Source organism: Halichoeres trimaculatus, unplaced genomic scaffold (genome assembly GCF_033239565.1).
Source record: "Halichoeres trimaculatus isolate MK-OKI-2021-1 unplaced genomic scaffold, fHalTri1.1 fHalTri1_scaffold_4, whole genome shotgun sequence".
In the NCBI taxonomy this organism is placed as follows: domain Eukaryota; kingdom Metazoa; phylum Chordata; class Actinopteri; order Labriformes; family Labridae; genus Halichoeres; species Halichoeres trimaculatus.
The window spans coordinates 21714430-21732453 of record NW_027437182.1 but is presented as its reverse complement, the minus strand read 5'-3'; the positions used below and the strand labels follow the sequence as shown (position 1 = coordinate 21732453).

The 18024-nt window shown below is 40.8% G+C and overlaps 1 protein-coding gene across 1 annotated transcript in view; it reads left to right on the top strand.

Annotated features, from left to right (window-relative positions):
- The window catches only part of impact (impact RWD domain protein), a 43515-nt gene extending 25756 nt beyond the window's left edge, over positions 1 to 17759 (top strand). The window contains exons 10-11 of the mRNA XM_074668607.1: positions 6593 to 6727; positions 17476 to 17759. Coding sequence (XP_074524708.1) covers positions 6593 to 6727; positions 17476 to 17535 — 195 coding nt within the window. The 3' untranslated portion in view covers positions 17536 to 17759. The remainder of the gene's footprint in view (positions 1 to 6592; positions 6728 to 17475) is intronic.
- The last annotated feature ends 265 nt before the right edge of the window (positions 17760 to 18024 follow it).

Below are 18024 nucleotides of genomic sequence, written 5' to 3'. Positions count from 1 at the left end.
GATGCACTGGGTGCATTTGATGAGTTGATATTCAGATTCATTGTACCACTTATCAGGACTGGGAATGTCTTGTAAAACCAACCCAAGTAACAGAGAGATGCCAGATGTGTTAATCCCGCTTCGTAGTGCAGGCCCCTGGTAGGGAAGTCCAAACTCCACCTTTAAAGGTTTCCAGATCAGCTGTCAATTAGTTTGAGCCAGTACTTGTGACATGGCACCATCATTTTTGGACTGCTTGAGAAACCAATGGGTGAAATCAGAAGGCTTCATCTGCCTTTATATCCTATGTACAGTCTTTCTTACACCTATGTAAAGGGTTTAGTAACTTCTTCAGCCCCTCCCTCTTCTCCAAACATTGTCACTGATGGCTCTAAAAAAACGATGCAAACCCTTTAAATGAATTAATTTTTGGTCATGAACTCAGAATCTGAGCTGCCCTGTAAGGAGACCTCCTGTAGCAGACAGGTCTACTGTAACTGGAGTGATAGCGTCAGGCCAGCTGTCCTCGAGCTGATCCTTCAGAGCTACTCACTGATTAATCTCCTCCTCGCCGCTCTCTCAGTGTACGGAGCCATTTTCATGAAGAGCGCTCTCCTCCTCTAATCTCATTCCTCTGTGCGAGTCCTTCTTCCTGTTTCCTCTTTTAGATTTCTCTGCTTTCAGCTTGTGAATGTCCCAGTGTGAAGCGCTGAATGAAGAACTGATCTGATTAATAGTGTTGGTGGCCAGATGTGTGAGTCTCCTCCAATAACAGATTGCACTTTTTGTGGGAGGGACGAACTCCTCTTTCTGTCAAAGGGACGGTTTGGCGTTTGGGGCAATTTGCTAACCAAAGCAAGAGTTTGATGAGATGAAATTAATATCACATTATTATTATGTTCTATTCATTTCAATTTAGCGCCTGGAGCTTAGTGAAAGGATGCAGGCCAAAGAAGCGAAGAGAAACAGAAGTTTACATACGCATCAATGTATGTTGGCTTGCAGAAGGAAGAGAGGAACGATATCAAAGAGTCGTTGCATTTTCTCAGATGTTGCTGCCATTTTCTGTCAATAAATGGCAAGACTACACTCACAACAGGAGGAGCTGATAACAACTTTTTTCCTAAAAAAAAGTCAACTTTTACAGGAATAATCCCATCTCCTATGGGCCTCTATACATTTATGTCAGTGTCTGTGTCTGCCTTAATCCCCTCCTCTGCCTTTTATGTTAATGGTTTGATTGTTCCAAGATGTTTCTGAGTGGAGAGTGAGCGTGGTTGCCTCAGCCAATCACAGAGCACCGAGTACAGATGTGACTTTGTTGATGATTGTGAGTGTAAGCTAATCAGAGCAGCTACAATAGTGGAAGTGGCACAGAGGAAGAAAAACAACCAAAGTGAAACAAAATGCGGAACAGATTAAGCTTTTTCTTAAACAAAGGTGAAGCTTGGATCAACTTTCACTTGCTTTCAGGCGCTTGTAGAGCAGCACGGGACAAAGAGCAATGCAAGTTGGCTTTCTGTTAACCATGTATGTGTTAAATACCTGTGATTAGCTTGTGCTAGCATGTCAAGTCAGGTGCACAGCTCTTGAGTCTGTCTCACACAGAAACATGATGCTACAGTTAGTTGCTGGGCTAGTGAGTGCGTTCATATAGTCATGGTCGGAGGCTGTGGGTGTGGGCTGCTGCTGGCACTGAGCCAAAGAGGAGGGGCCCAGTTTGAATGTTGTGATTACTTACTAGTAAACCCTTCATTTAAGTTTTTAAGTTTTGAACCTGTTCCTATGGGGAAGAATCTGGAAATATTTCGTCTGCATTTTGTTACCTTGTCCAGGCTTTTTGTCAATCAATCACTCTTTATTTATAGGGTGCCAAAAATGTTTCTAGCTCTGCTAATGCTCTTTTAATAACAAAAAACCTAACAACAAGACAAAAGAAGGACTCTCATCTCAACCCACCATGAGTGGATCACTTTGTAGCTTTTAGCAAGAGGCAAGGACAAACTTTTGAACCTCCTCTTAAAAGTAGAGAGTCTGCCTCTCTGACCCTGACTGTCTGGCGATTCCAAAAGAGAAGAGCCTGATAGTTGAAAGCTCGACCTCCCATAATACTTTTAGAGACTGTAGGTATGACAAGCAGGCTGCATGCTTTAGAGGAGTGATAGGGCACTATGAGCTCTGTAAGACACAATACATTATGAAGAATGACTTTAAATTCTAGTCTAGATTCTACTGGGGTGTGTGCTGTAAAATCTGCATTCAGAGATGTTTGTGCACCTTTGGGGCAGCATTAATTAGCTGCTGATTTGTCAGTATGTGACAGAGAACAAGCTGACATGAAACAAGTAATTCTGAGGTCTTTTTCTGCTGTTCATACTGGAGCATGATAACTTTAATCATTTTTATGTTGTCTTGATTGAATTGTTTTGAATAAAAGCAAACGTTAGGCCAAGGAAAAATTTAACAGACCTTACAGTCAGCTCATAAGGGGAGTGGAAGTGCAGAAAGACTTCCAGACAGGTTTTGCGACTTTCAACAGTGAGCATCAGTGAGTGTTCTTTGACTGAGGTTGTAGGCTCTGGTGCAAAATAAAAGCAACCAGTGGGCACTGGGTCTTTATGTTTTCCACCTTAATGTCTGTGATATTTTTTCTTCTGTTGTATCTTTCATTGTAGTATTCAAGTCCTCTATCCTCATGTAAACCAGGACTGCTCAAAATGTTAGCATAAATCTCATGCACATGCACTGACTGGTGCATCAGTGACTGGCATTTTTCGCAGAATATCAGAGCCGAATGTCCTGAAATGGTCTGTGAAAATGTCAGAAGTTCATGCGTAAATGGGGCTATGGAGCTGTCTGAGCGACATCACTAGAAACAGAGCCCTGCTCCCACTGGAAACAAAGCTGATGAGACCAGAGACCCGTCGAAGATGGTAAAATTGCCAGTGGTTAAAAAACAAAGCTGAGAGACAGGTATTACCTTTTATCCATTGTTAGGGTTGCTAAAGGCGAAGAAACAGAGCACATCATGTCATAACCTGTGAAAGAATCAGCTCTACCACATGCAGCAAAGACCTGAAATGCATTAAAAAGGGCCTCCAACTGGCTGAACTCATTTTCACCCTGCCAGAGGCTTATTGTAACACCCTTTCTGGGACAGAAACTGTATTTTAACAGACTTGATATTGTTGGACCTTCTTGGTTGTCTTACACTGTTGGTGAAAAATTACACCTTGAAGAATAAAGTGGAGAAAAAAGTTTCCATGGCCTGTAGTTTGAAAAGAGAAAGTTTGTTGCTCCCAGAAGGGAAAGAAGCAAGAAACTCAGATTCATTAGGAACTCATCAGTAAGAATAAAAAGCCCGGTTTAAAAAATCTTCAGTGATAAAAAAGCAGATTAAACAGTCATTCTTAATTTTCGTTATTACTTTTCTTCTCAAGAGGGGTTTTAATTCTTTGCTGATTGTACCTTTGTATTCTGAGTTTTTATTGGAGATGCATAAATTTCTTTTTCTGGGTTTGTTTTCAAGGTCTGATTCCCCCTTTATAACTTTTAGAATGACTAAAAAAACCCAAAAATTATAATTTTGACTTCTCTTTAATGGAAATCCAATTTGGTTCCTATTGAAAAGCAACTTGTAACTAGAAGATTGCACCAGGTTACATGACCATATCAAAACAAATCTGTCAGAAAAATGTGTTAGCCCATGTGATTTCAATGTCCTCCTGAATTTTGTTGTGCTTTTTATTATTATTTTATTATTATTTAATATTGGGCTGCACAGTGGCACAATGGGTAGTGCTGCAGCCTTACAGCAAGAGGGTCTCCAGTTGGATTTCCAGCTTGGCTGGTGGGTCTTTCTGTGTGGAGTTTGCATGTTCTCCCATGTATGTCCTGGTTCTCTCCGGGTGCTCCAGCTTCCTCCCAACAGTCCAAAAACATGCTCATCAGGTTAATTGAACACTCTAAATTGTCTATAGGTGTGAGTGTGTGTGTGAAAGGTTGTCTGTCTCTCTGTGTCAGCCCTGTGATTGACTGGCAACCAGTGTACCCCGCCTCTCACCCAGTGACAGCTGGGATAGACTCCAGTCACCCACCACCCTGAACAGGATAAGCGGTTCTGAAAATGAATGAATGAACTATTTAAAATTTACATGAAAGAACATTGCCTTCCACTGATTAGGTGAGGGTCATCTTTCACTGTCAAGTTCCTGCTGCGACACAGAATAGGCAAACTACTAACATACAGGTTTTTTGTTTTTGTAAGTGCACTGGTTGGAAGTAAAGGGGTCGAAGACAGATGGGGGAGTTGTTGCATCACAGGCACTTTTGCCCTCAAGGGCCACTGTCACCTTACTGATAAGAGGGGCAGCAAGGAACATTTTAATCAAAAATCTGACTGTTAAATATCACCAAATACTCCCATCTATACACACTATACCCTTAAAAGAGACATGTAAGAGATGAAGTGTAATGAGCTGGTTGGTTCTTAAATAAGCACATCAACAAATCCCCCTATTCATCATCCAGCTTCCGGTCTAAGAATATGAGAGTGCTGAAGTGCTAAAATCTGCTGTTTCTCGAGTGTCCGCTTGAGGCTGACTCTGGAAGTACTGAAAGTCACATACACACCAAGCCCAAAAAAAAAAAAAACGTTTTCAAAGCAGAAATTGACCGTTTTACAGCCTGGTTCAAAAAACGTCTCCTGCCTGAGTCGCTAATTTACTTTCGGCACACACTGTACAGGGGGTGAATTTTTTTCTAACTCACCCATTCAGAGGATGTTAAAATCGAGAGCTCACCCAATCAGAGGCACAACTCAAGGTCACGTGACCGACAGGCGCCCTATAGCTGTACCCGAAGCCCTTGCCACTACCAATATTGCCGGGATAGCCAATGTGCTTCATTTTCCGTTTCAGAAACAGGTGAGTGACAGGAGGAGAAGCTCCACAGCTGTAGCTGTAGCTGCTTATTGGTGAAAAGAGAGAGAATCTTTAAACACAATGCTCATTGTTTTTAAGAAAAGTAAACTCACTGGAGATTGATAAAGCCTCCAGATCAGTCCAGAACAACTGAATGTACAACTGAGAAGATGCTCCGGTGGAGGGTTATACTTCAAGATTGCTGACTGGCTCATTTCACTGTCAATCACAAAGGGATTTGGCCTCAGACAGATCATCCAATCATCATGCAGAAGCCCAGCGTCCAGGCCAGCCCACTGCCTCATTGACCCCCAGAGACGCTGAGCGTCCGATGGACGGGACAAAGCCCAGCGTTTATCCAATGACCGTCCAGTTTCCACAGTGGAACAACCCACTCTACACTTCCCCGCTGGTCAGAAGACGCTTTGCGTCCGACTGTGTTAAAGCGCAGAGACAATGCGGGGTGAAAGAGAAGGAGGTTGAACCAGTTACCTGTGATAGGTAGCTGATTCCGGTGAAAAGATGAAGGAATTCTAGCGCATATTTTGTCAATGAAATGTACACACAGCAGTACTTATCACCACTTTGTTTTAGGGACATTTTAGGGGAAGCTGAGCTTCCCTTGCAGTCTTAGAGCAATTGCCACTGGCTTCTGATTGCACATCTGTCAGGTGTGAGATCTGGTTGTCTCAAGTCTTGCTTTGTTGTTAAGAAATATGTTGCTTTGTTGTTAATCTTTGTTAAGTTGTCTTGACCATAGTTTGAACATTCTGTGCTACTTGCTGTGAAAGGATCACCAGCAAAAAGTGAAGGAAGTGAAACTTAAAAGTGAAACATTTACACTTCCATATAGGTATCGTGTTTTATGATCAGAGGTTGCTGCTTAGTCTTGACAATCAGAAACATTCTTTTCTCTTTGATTCCCTTCTATTCCAGCACATTTACCACGGTGTCGACAGGCAGAGGAGGAATGTGACAGACATCTCTGTATATCTGTCTTATACCAAGTATATGTTCAGGCTGTTCTTAGTGCTGTCTTTGCTTCTAAGAACTAATTACTGTAATTATAAGATGTTGACCAATCAGAAGCCTTCCTTTCTTTTCCTTGATGATCCGTTCCATTGTCTCACATCCTGTCCTCTAAGTATTATGGCTTTACCACAGCGTCGTCAGGCAGAGGGGGAATGTGACTGACTCCTCAATGCAGTTTGTGAGTGTGAATATGAGATCAGCACAGACTCAGCTATATTTGAGACAGTCGCAGATGGTCAAACTGAAAATTGACCTATTCTGGTCACCAGCTGGTTGATTTGTCCATCTCTAGTTTGTATTTATAGTTTAGGTACATAGTGTTTATAGTTTCTGGGGTATTTTGATAGTTCTGTTAAGATTCCCCGTCTATTGAGGATGAGACAGCTTAAACCTCCTCACTATCATAGGTAACCAGATTTGAACTTCCTGTTAATGTCTGATCTGAACAGCTTGTTCTGTAGCTTCATATAGACACATTTTAAGGGGTGATTCAGACCATCAGAATCCACCAGACACCAAAGAGAGAATTCATCCATCGTATCACATCTGGTGTGAAATGTTTGTCCGCTGGGGAAGGGTGTTGTGTCACATTTTATTACATTCATCACTAACTCATCTTTTGATATTCACACTTTCACCGTGTGTCTGTCTCACCACAGATCCTGGACGTGCGTAATGTCATGGTGGTCGTTTCTCGGTGGTACGGAGGGATTTTGTTGGGTCCTGACCGCTTCAAACACATCAACAACTGTGCCAGAAACATCCTTGTGGAGGAGGGGTACACCCCCAGCACGGTGAGGATGTCTCACTCTGTCATCTTTCTGTGGAAGATCATTACTCAAATATGAGTCTGCTGTCATCTCGACTGTGATGGGAAAGTCAACTGAGCGAAACTCAAGTTCCCATGATTCTTGGGAGACAAACATGAGATATATGGTTTTCAGAGTTTTTGCCGACTGACGTCTGAAAATAGAAAGAGAGTCTTTAGAATCATCATGATTTTTAGTGGCGGTATTTTATTTTACACAGTGTCCTAACCTTATTTGAACCTGGAATTGTATTTATCTGTCAGTAATATTAACGTCACAAGTCTGTGCTTGGGGATAATTGTGCTTTCCATTTGCACTCAGAAGTCAGAATTTACGAGCGGGAAACTTAAACTGGAACGCCCCCCTAGGAATTTCTTACTTGGGAATTGGCGGATCCACACCACCCAGAGTTTACAATCAAAGATGGCTGCTCTGGGTGTAAACAGTAATTAAGCTCCTATTATATTCCATTTGTTTTGGCATTTCTGACTTGTGTTTGTCGCAATGAATCACAGGGTGTCCGCAGTCTTAAAAAGTATTAAAAGTTGATAAATCAGCTGTGGGAAAATTGAGGCCCTTAAAAAGTATTAAAAGGCTTAATCATAGTGTTATGAGGTATTAAATTTTATAGGTATTTAAGCTTTGATTTCAAAAGTATCCATGAATATTTTTTTTTCTCCCTGTGACTGTTACAAATTAACCTGACACGCCTGGCAGACAGTTCCATATTTCCGCCACGGAAATAGTCCATCTGGTTCGAAAATGTTTTTAGGGGCTGAACCTTCAAAAATAACTGCACCTGGTGATTGGACAATCATTCTGCTCGTCACAGTCATCACAGACCAGCGTGTGTTGGTTTTGGAACAAATTTTCTTTGTTCAAATTTACTTTTTACTGGATACAATGCGACAAGATTAGGTATTTATCAGTACAGTTACGTAGCGCTGTTGTTTGAAACGTGACAACAAGCAAAGTTGTAATTTTGTGAGGCGTGGGCTATATGTATCGCTAGCAGCCCAGCATATCTGTAGGCTAATGTGACAACAAACTCAGTTGGTACAGTAGTTTAGTAGCTGTCTGTATGTAACACTGATAGAAAACAAATCACACTATCTCAGGCGCATGTACTAAATTTTGATAATGATTGAATAAATTCTTGTTTTTTTCTGCAAGTTGGCCCTGAATAACAGCTGTTTGTGCTAATGGGAATGTCAATTAACCTGCCTTAAGTTTCATTTATTCTTTCAAGCTTTATTCCTTCTCAGTTTACCTAATTTATGGTAAAATACAAACTACAACAGTCAAAGACTGGTTGCCAACAACAGGTCGCGATAAGGTCTTAAGACTTTTTGAAAGGTTTTTAAAAAAAGTCTTAAAAAGGTATTGAATTTAACCTCAGGAGTGCAGCGTATACCCTGAATCAGCTTTATACACAGTATTATTTGATGTTTGTGTATAGAAATTCTGCTGTTATGGCAAGTTTTCCCAACTTGGCAACTGGAACGCTTTTATCTGGAGATGACACCATTCCCACTCCCCACTTCCCAGTTACGATGTAAATGAAACACACCATAAGCACTGATAGAGTGAACAGGAACAAAATCCTAACCTTTGATCCAGTCCTGTTAGAGACAAATTTTTCCAACAGTGTTAAATGGGTCATAATTACAGGTGACAGTGAGATAAGTTTTATTCTAATAACAAAGAGTCTTTCAGGGATGTCAAAAGTGAATTTACCACAAACAAACAGAAGTCTATTAGGTATGTTGTTTATTTGAAGTGTGTGGATAACACATTTTGAGAGATCAAACAGCCTCTGCTCGCTCTCAGTGGCCTGTCGTTTGGTCCGGTTGGCTTTGAAGTCGTCTTTGTGTTCAGCAAAAACATTCAGCTGATAACACGATTGACCCGTGCGCTGCCACCACACGCAGATTAAAGGTAGTCCAGATCCAGTGCTCTTAAAAGTATCCGACTTCAAAAATCTGCTCTGATTTCACCCAGACAGCAAAGGCTTAGTTTGAATGTGATGTCTGAGCTCTTGCAGTCAGTATGATTAAAGGGCCACCACCTATGTGGGGAAACTGCTGCTTCAAACCTTCCAAAAAAGTGCCTGATTCCTGTTAAAAGAGGGGTTTTAAATATAACTGAACCAGAATGGATATACTGGTTTTTGAAAACCAGTGAAGCGAAGAAATGTCATTTACTTTGCAAAAAAAGCACAAAAACACCCTCTGATTTTTATTTTAGTTTACCTGACAGATCCAAAGCAAGAGAATGTGTTTCATATTTGTACAAACTAAATGGATTATGGTTATTGTTTATTGACTCTGAGCAGGGGTTAATAGTAAAAGTTTATTGAGTATGACTGCGTTTCAGTCAGTGGCACTCCCAGTATAATTGATCCTAATGGACTTATTTGTGTGAACCAAAGGCATTATGGTTTATTTTGTTGGTTGAGGTATGAATCATTTCCCTGTTGAAAGGTCCAACAATACCCATGCTTTAGCTTCCTCATTAATGGCTTTACAGTCTCCCTAAGGGTTCCATGATGCTTGATTGAATCTGTCTTGTCCCGCTAAAAAAAACAGGTTTGCAGGATAAAAGCAGCCAGACAGACAGACAGACATAGAGTCGAAGGAGTCAGATCTGCACAGACACACCTGATGGACCAAAGCCATGCTCCTTTGCTGGCTGACCGTAAATGACCTGTCATCAAGCTGCACCATTTGAGCCTGCGGTATGCACTTATATCCATATCAAGACATTTTACAGTTCTTTTTTTCTTTATCAGACCACATTTGAGCACAACAATAGCATAATTGATTCCAATACTCAATTTTGTTTGAACCAAAGGCATTTTGGGGTTTGGAGCTGTTATCAAGCAGCACCATTTAAAGCACATTCATGCAGTTATTCTTCTTCAAATATTTAAGAGGTTTGATTTTTCTTTAATAGCCCACATTTGACCACAACTGTATTATTTACCCTAATGTGCATATTTTATGACCCAAATGGATTATGGTTAGTTTTTACAGACTCTAAGCAGGGGTTTACTGTAAAAGTGTCTCAAGTATGATTATGTTTCAGTCAGTTGCACTTAAAATCATTCAACCCCCACTGCAACATGCAACACTCTGCACTAAACAAATCAAATAAGAAGAAGTGAAGGCCCAACACAACTAATATTTGCAATACTTCCCCAAATTTCAACAAAAATGCGCCTTATGATGACTATGGCAGTCTCAAAACTTTTAACCCCTTTATGACAAGCATCTGTAGTTCTTTGTACAGCCCTCTTTTCTGTTATGACCTGCTGTTAACATAATCCATAGACAGACACCAGCTGCTGGCAGTGTTCCTCAGGAATCTCAGCCCATTCTTAAAGGGCAGAGGACTCCAGTTCACTAAGATTCTGAGATTATGTGCTGCAAACACCTTCTTCTAATCCCACCATGGACTTTTTGTGGGGTTCTTAATTTATCTTTATTTTATCGGATCCCCATTAGCTGCTACCAATGCAGCAGCTACTCTTTCTGGGGTCCACATACAGCAAGCATACAACACAGAATATACACATACACAACACATAGAAACACAAGTAACTATTAACTACATACAGAATAAGATATACAAAGGGGCACTTAAGATACAAGAATCATAAAAAACAATGAACACATCAGTATATACATAATTTAACATAAAAGGTATCACCATTTACAACATATATTGCCACAAGAATTCATTAGTGTTCATCAATTAGTTTTAAAACTTTTTTTTTCTTCTAGTCTCTTAAAACTGGATCTACTGGGGGCCTTGACAGTAATAACTGGTTAATTATTCCACATTGTGATGGCTCGATACATCACAGTTCTGCACACTGCCTCTGTCTTGGATTTTTGTTTAAAGGTCCCATATTATGCAAAAATCACTTTATTAAGTCTTTTAGTGAAATCTGTGGGTCTTTGGCTTTCCTCCCAGCCCACAAAATGTGATATTTAACGACAAAACCCGTACTTAGTAGTGCTTGTGAATGTAAAATCCTGACCTAAAACAAGCTGTTTGGATTTTGGGGATTTGCTGACGTCAGAGATTCCCCTTTATGACCAATCAGGAGCAAGTCTGACTTGATTGGACCACCGGAGCAGATACCCCCCACAACCCCTCCCCACCCACTTTCCTCCCCAACAACAGAGGGCTAGCGAATAGACTGGTCCTGAATCCAGGTGCGTTACCAGCCATCCGCCAACAAACTTCAGCCCTTGTAAATGTGAGTATATTAAATGCTGTGTGCTGTGGAGCAGATGTAAGAGCTTTTCCTCAGTGTCCCCCTGTCTTTGTGTTAGCTCCAGGATGCTAACTTTAGCTGCGGTTAGCCTGTTGTTTTAGTCTGGAATGTTACGGTAGACAAGCTCCGCTGTTTTCTAAACATTGTGTGCTCAGAGCTCGTGGCACCACTCTCAGTGACGCGGAAGAGCGGGGCGGTATCAGAGGTGGCTCATTTACATATGAAGGTCACGCCCACTAAATCAGAACGTTCTGAACAGATGGGCTATGAGAGCCTGGAAACAATGCTGCTGTGCTTGATTTATTGGCTTTTTGGACCAAAACATGTTACTACCATTTCATGAAGAAATCAATAATCTATATTAAACTGCAGAAAAGGAGCATTATATGGGACCTTTAACTTTATGTACACAAGAGGCCTGCCTGGTTCTAAAACCATGTTGATCTCTGACCACATTTATTTGAGAGTACAGACAGGGTTAGGGTCAGGTGATTGCAAAGGCCACTCCAGAGTATTCCCGAACTTTCTCTGAAACTAAGCCTTGGTGGACTTTGAGGTAAGCTTTGGATCATTTTTCTGTTGAAAGGTCCAACAACGCCTATGTTTCAGCTTCCTCATTGATGGCTTCACATTCTCTCCAAGGATTCCCTTGTGCTTGATTTAATCTATTTTGTCCTGCATACATTGCAGGTTTACAGAGCAAGAAGAAGCCAAGCAGCCTCAGAGCATCACCTAGGCACCGCCATGCTTGGCTTTTGTTGTCTCCTTTACAGATTATCCTTCATTCCCTCCTCTCTAGGGCTGGCCTTTATTGATCACAGTTTGTTGTGTATGGGGCTGTGCTGCTGCAAAGTTCCCAGAAAAATGTCTGTATTTAAAGATAAAACTATTAGGGAAGTGAAAAAGAATATATTGGACCCAGAAATTGAACCCTTCAACCTCATTTTTTCCTTGCGCAGTGTTTGCTTTTCTCCTCTGTCCTCCTGAAGCCCACTGTGGGTTAACTTTGTGTGAACAAGAGAACGTAAAGATTTTCTCTAAACAGAGCAAAAAAAAACAGTGGATTTACAGGATAAAAGCAGCCAGACGAAAAAAGAGTTGAAGCAGTCAGATCTGCACAAACACACCTGACAGACCAAAATCCAGCAGCTTCACTCATCCACTGTGAAGGACCTGTCATCATTTAAAACTGAGGCATGCACTCCTATTCCTCTCTTAACATTTAAGAGGTTTGTTTTTTTCTTTAATACACCACATTGAGCACAACAACAGTATAATTCATCCTAATGCTCATAAACAGAAAGTGTTCCCACCTACTGATTGCTCTGCAGGATTTGATAATAAATCAAAGCTTGAGCACATTAACCAAACAACAGAAAAGTCAAGAACCAACAACTTTTTACAGCTCAGACTCAGGGCACCACATTGATATCAATACATTACCTGACAGAGGGTATCTGCTGCTCAACAGTTTAATGTCTCCTTTGTTGTTTTTTCATCTCTTGATTCTTCAAATGTTCTCAGTAGCAGAAAGGGTCAGGTTAATACCAGGGGCCTGTACTACAAAGAAGGATTAACACATCCAGGATCTCTTTGTTACTTTTGTTGGCTTAGCGAGACATTCACAGTCCTGATGAGCGGTACTACAAAGCTGGATGTCAACTCATCAAGTGAACCCAGGGTTTTCCGCTCATGATCAGTGTGCTCACATAAACAAGGTGGTGTTTGCAACATCTGACCAATCACAAACAGGGAAACACATGAAAAAAACGCTGCTGAACAACCAACTTTACCCTGGAGGAGCAAATAACTATTCTTCAGAAATACAGAGAACTCAAACTCACCATCTAAGCCAAAAAGCAACACTGTTGCTGCAGCAAAAGTCAGAGAGGAATACTAGCAGAAAATTCCTGGATCTGTTTATGCCTAAACTTAAGAGATTTTACAATATTAATTAGGGATGCACAATATTGGATTTTTGCCGATATCCGATATGTCGATATATCGAAATCCCTTTTGGCTGATACCGATACCGATAATCACAAGTTTGTTTGTTTTTTTTCACTGTTAAGAAAGCTAAGTCTACCCTGTACTGGAATTTATATGTTACTCTAATTGTGACGGTCTTGTACAATGCAATTTTAAATATAACCAAGTTGCAATTGATTAATTTAGAGCTACTGTAACAACCTGGTGACAGACACAGAGCTCTGCAGTGCAAATAAATGAAGTGCTGCATTTTATTTAAGGAGCTTATTTTTTAGATGGAAAATAATAATAATCCTAACTGAATAGCACCTTATCGGCTGTGCCTATCAGCAGAAATGTTCATATCTGCAGATACCGATAAACGTGTTTTTAAGCTTTTATCAGCCGATACCGATATTGTGCCAATAATATCGTGCAACCCTAATATTAATTCATTGGACAGTATAAACGGACAGCACTCTGATCACTCAGTTTTACTTTATAACAGCACAGACATTTGGAGCTCTTCCTCAGTGCTCGTCCTTTGGTTTATGTTTTCCATTTAGCCCTTTAAACTCTCCTCTGGGTGAACTTGTTTTGTGCAATGATGGCATGAGTAGTTGTGCGTTCCATTAATTTATGTTTCTGCAGTTTTGCCATGTGTGTCCATTAATATTAACCTTATTATTTCAGATGCGCCCGACTGTGATGTGTTACATTTGTAACATATTGTAACATCAGTTTACAAAAGCAGCGTAATGGCTAACTTGCTCTGGAGCAGATCGAGTTCTGGATAAAAGATCAAAATGGAAAATCTGTATCTTTGGTACAGTATCTCATCTATCTCTAAAACTTTTTTCTCTCATAAGGGCTCCTCAGGGGGTGGTGCTCTTACACTCCTTGATCTTTTATCCAGAAAACCTCCTCAGAGCAGGTTTGCCATTCCTCCCAAGTTACCATGGTGATTCATCCCAGTAAGAAGCATTCCAGAGTTAACCCTAAAATTGCCTTGATGAGAGAAAATCCAGATTTGTAGAACATGCCTCTGGACTCTTCTACTACAGGGCCATGCTGTTGTGTTATGAGCAGACTGTGGTTTGTCACTGTTTTGCTGTAATATTTAAGGTCTGAAAAATTCATCGTCTGGTTGGCAGCATGTGTTGCTCTTAAACCTGTTCAGCATTAATGGTGCCTTCACATATGCTTGAGCTCCCCATGCCATGATCACTTATGAACCCCATACCATGAGGGATGCTGGCTTTGATCTGTGATCTGAAAACAAGCCAGGTGACCAGAAGGTGATGGAAAGCCAGAACTCTCTGTTTTCCAAGAACAAAACTAGCACACTCCACACCTAATGCCACAAACTGTTCCTTAATTTGTGTCTGGATTTTAAACAGGACAATAACTACTGAGGAAAGAGCGTGAGAACAATTCTGCCATAACAGACGGCTTGATTAGATAAAATCTCTCTGCACAGATTGAATTGAAGAGAGAAAATAGACTGCAGTAAAGAAAACAAAAGCTAAACTATTAGGTTGACTCCTCTGCTCCCTGAAGAGGAAATGTGTTGTTACTGCCAGTTATAATGCAGCATCTGAGTCACTTGTTAAAAAAGTCACTCCTGCACTCCAGCTAAAACTGAGAGACATAATTGTTAAATATATGCCTGCATATTTATCTCCATTCACAAAATTAGCATAAAAATGTGAGTCTGTTGGCAGGCATCCTGGTTTTATTCAGAATGTTTTCATTGCTGTATATTTTTACTCTCGGTAGTATTGACCAATCAGGTGTTGGCAGGAAAAACTGCCTTCAAGGAGAGCAACATCAGCTCTTTTGTAGACCTTCAGCAGCCATCGTAAAAGTAGTTTTCTTCTCCGACTGGGGACAGACCTGACCAAATTGTTTCAGGAAACTCAAAGGGGCTGTGAGGAGTTTCTAAGTGATGCTGAAAAAGTCTCCCCTCTAGATATATGCCTGATACATGCCTAGTACTAGGGATGGGTACCGAATTCATTACTTTTATTGGTACCAACCAAATTCTGTCAAAAGTACCAGGTACTGATTCACGTAAAACCAAAAGGTACCATGTTTGGGTACCTAATTGCGTCCTTGTGACTGTGAGGGAATGGAAGAGTAGGCGAATTTCCATGGTGGACATAGAATAGAATAGAATAGAATAGAATAGAATAGAATAGAATAGAAAAGAAAATACTTTATTTATTCCCGAGGGGAAATTCAGGAGTCACCGCAGTATTTAAGAAAACAAAAGTAAGAAAGAGTATAGAAAGTGCAAAAAGGTTCATAAGAAATTAGATGACGACGTCCCGTCCACCACTCGTCCACCACTCTCCGGCCCAGCCAGTCTCCACCTCCACAGGGTCCAGGACTGAGCCTCCCCAGAAGTCTGTTCAGTCTCTGTCTCCTGGATCCTGTCTGCTCACAGCAGGCGAAGCTCCTCCAATGTGGGGCCTGTGTCCGATGTCAGCCACGTCCTTGAACAGCACGATGCTGCTGGGTTAGCACAGCTAGCTCATCCATCCCCCGGGGCTAGATCCCACGTTCCCAACAACGATGGATGGAAGGACAGGTCCACGTCGTCACCTCACATCAGAGAACCAGCACGTCGTCCTCACCTCCTCCACCTCAGCTCCAGGGAAATCATCAAGCCCTACACTAGTTAGCATTGACATGCTATAGGCTGCTAACAGCTAATTTCACATGTAAACAATGCAGCCATGGTAACATGTAGGATCTCCAGACAAACACAGGAGAAAAGTAGTAGAAATATCGCCGAAGCCACAAAAAGTTTGGTGTCCGTGACCGACAATGAACCATACAAAGTGATGATCCACTCCAAATACACAGAATTGCAAGAATTTATATTGAAGAATAAATATGCCAAGTTTAAAATTTTTAAAATACTTAATTGTTAAACAAATTGATATTTTCTACCACATAAACACAAAAAAGTACCAAAAATTGGTACCGTTGCGTATCGGTACCGATTGCCAGGTACCGGGCATCGGTACCGTATCATTTCAAATTTGAAAGGTACCCATCCCTACCTAGTAAACACTTTAATATGAGATTATCAGCTCCAAGGTTATTTCTGAATGCTACTTCTTAGCTTCCCGATCGGCTTAGACAGGACTGGATTGATTTACAGCACGTCAGAGTCTCTATGGCAACACCACGCTGGCTGACGAAGTGTTGTAGTGAGAAGAGAGATCTGTGTTTTTCTCTGCTGAAAACAATTTTTGTGATTAATTTCATAATGATGGTGGACACAGGAGCCAAACTGTCAGACAGAAAAAGGACAGAAGAGGTAAAGAAAGCTAAACGGGAGAGTGATAGGGCCTGAGCTTGCGGCCAATACACAAGCTATATGCTAACACAGGGGCTTAACTGTTTATAATAATGTCCATTCCAACCCACAGTCAGCAGTTATTCTGCAGTGGTCTGTTCAAACTTGAGAGTCTATCAATTAAATGAAGAGTGAGGTTACATTAGCTCTGCTTGGTAGATGGCTGGCAAGACATCGCTAACCAGGATTCACTAACGCTATACATTACTGACACGTCTTAGAGCACCGGGCTGTCAGTAGCGCTAAATATTGACTGCTACTTAACTACTGTACAAACTGACAATATTTGCTTCTTATAATGCTAACTGTTGATAAATACTTTATCTCAGCGCATTGTATCCAGTAAAATCTAACAGGAAAATTTGTTCGGATTTGATCTCCATTCATTTCCATAACAAACACACACCTTGTCTATAGTCACTTCTTCATGACAGTGTGCGAGCCAGAAAGTGGCGCTGCAGTCCAATTTAAACCGATCCTCCTCTCAGCACGTTTAACAGCCCTTGATCACAGGGAAATCACAAGAAGATCAGTTATTGTTCTAGCTTCATACCACTAAAGGAAGCCACAGTGAAGCAAAATGTACTTTTAACAGTGAAACTGAGACTCACCACAAACAGATGAGGGAGCTGAAAGGAGTTTTGTTTGAAAGTTGTTTATTACTAACAGCTTGGCTGTTGTTTCCAGAGGCACATACTGACTTTAGACAAGCAGATTGTTCCCAAGATTGAATTTATATTTAAACAGAACCAAATCCTCTTTTTATTTCTCCCTATTTGTAGAAGCTTTGAAAATGTTTGAAGGCTCTAAAGTTGACAGCCTGCGGCTTCACAGTAATACCTCGTGAAGGATGTTGGGGTACTTACGAAAAGTGTTTTCTTTGATGCAATTACAGGAATATATTAAACTGTGATGTGACTTAATCAACGAGTCGTGATTTGAACATTTGAGTGAGAAGAGAAACTCAGCAGGAGTTTGAGCAGAAGTGTCTCCAAACAACAAGCAGCACTCACTTGTTAAACATCTGAAGCTTTGGCAGCATTAAGTGAAGCACTAATGTAAGATAATCAACAGCATGTTCTGACTCATACCTCTTCTTTGCTTTCACAGGATGAGGCCCACAAATCTGGACCGAAGAGCAAAAAGGCAAAAAGCAAGAAGACAAAATGATTTTTAAAAGCTCTTGATTGTAAACCAGAATGGACATTTCTTTCAGATACATGTGCAGAGTTGGGCTATATTTGAAATTATTTCTGTATTTAAGTCTGTTATGGATTTTAATATGTATGCTTGTTAGTTTTCAAACCTTTAATTGACTGACTCTCTGTAGTATTGCAACACTCCACTGAGAAGCCTTGAAGTGTTTACAGCAAAATACATTCTTATTAAAACAATCAAACCTACACGAGTGGAACATGTTTCATTTTATAGATTAGTTTCACCCTCAGGCTTCACGCTCACTTACCTTGAAAACGTCGTCATTCCACGTGAATGGTATGTCAGCAACCATTATTATATGAAGTCTCTTTCACATTGTTTATGAATACTTGTCCTTGTAAATCAGCTTCCAGCAAATGGGATTCATTCAGAATTCATTCAGTGTTTCCTGGAGAAATGAGCCGACATCATACCCACACACACACACACACACACGCACGC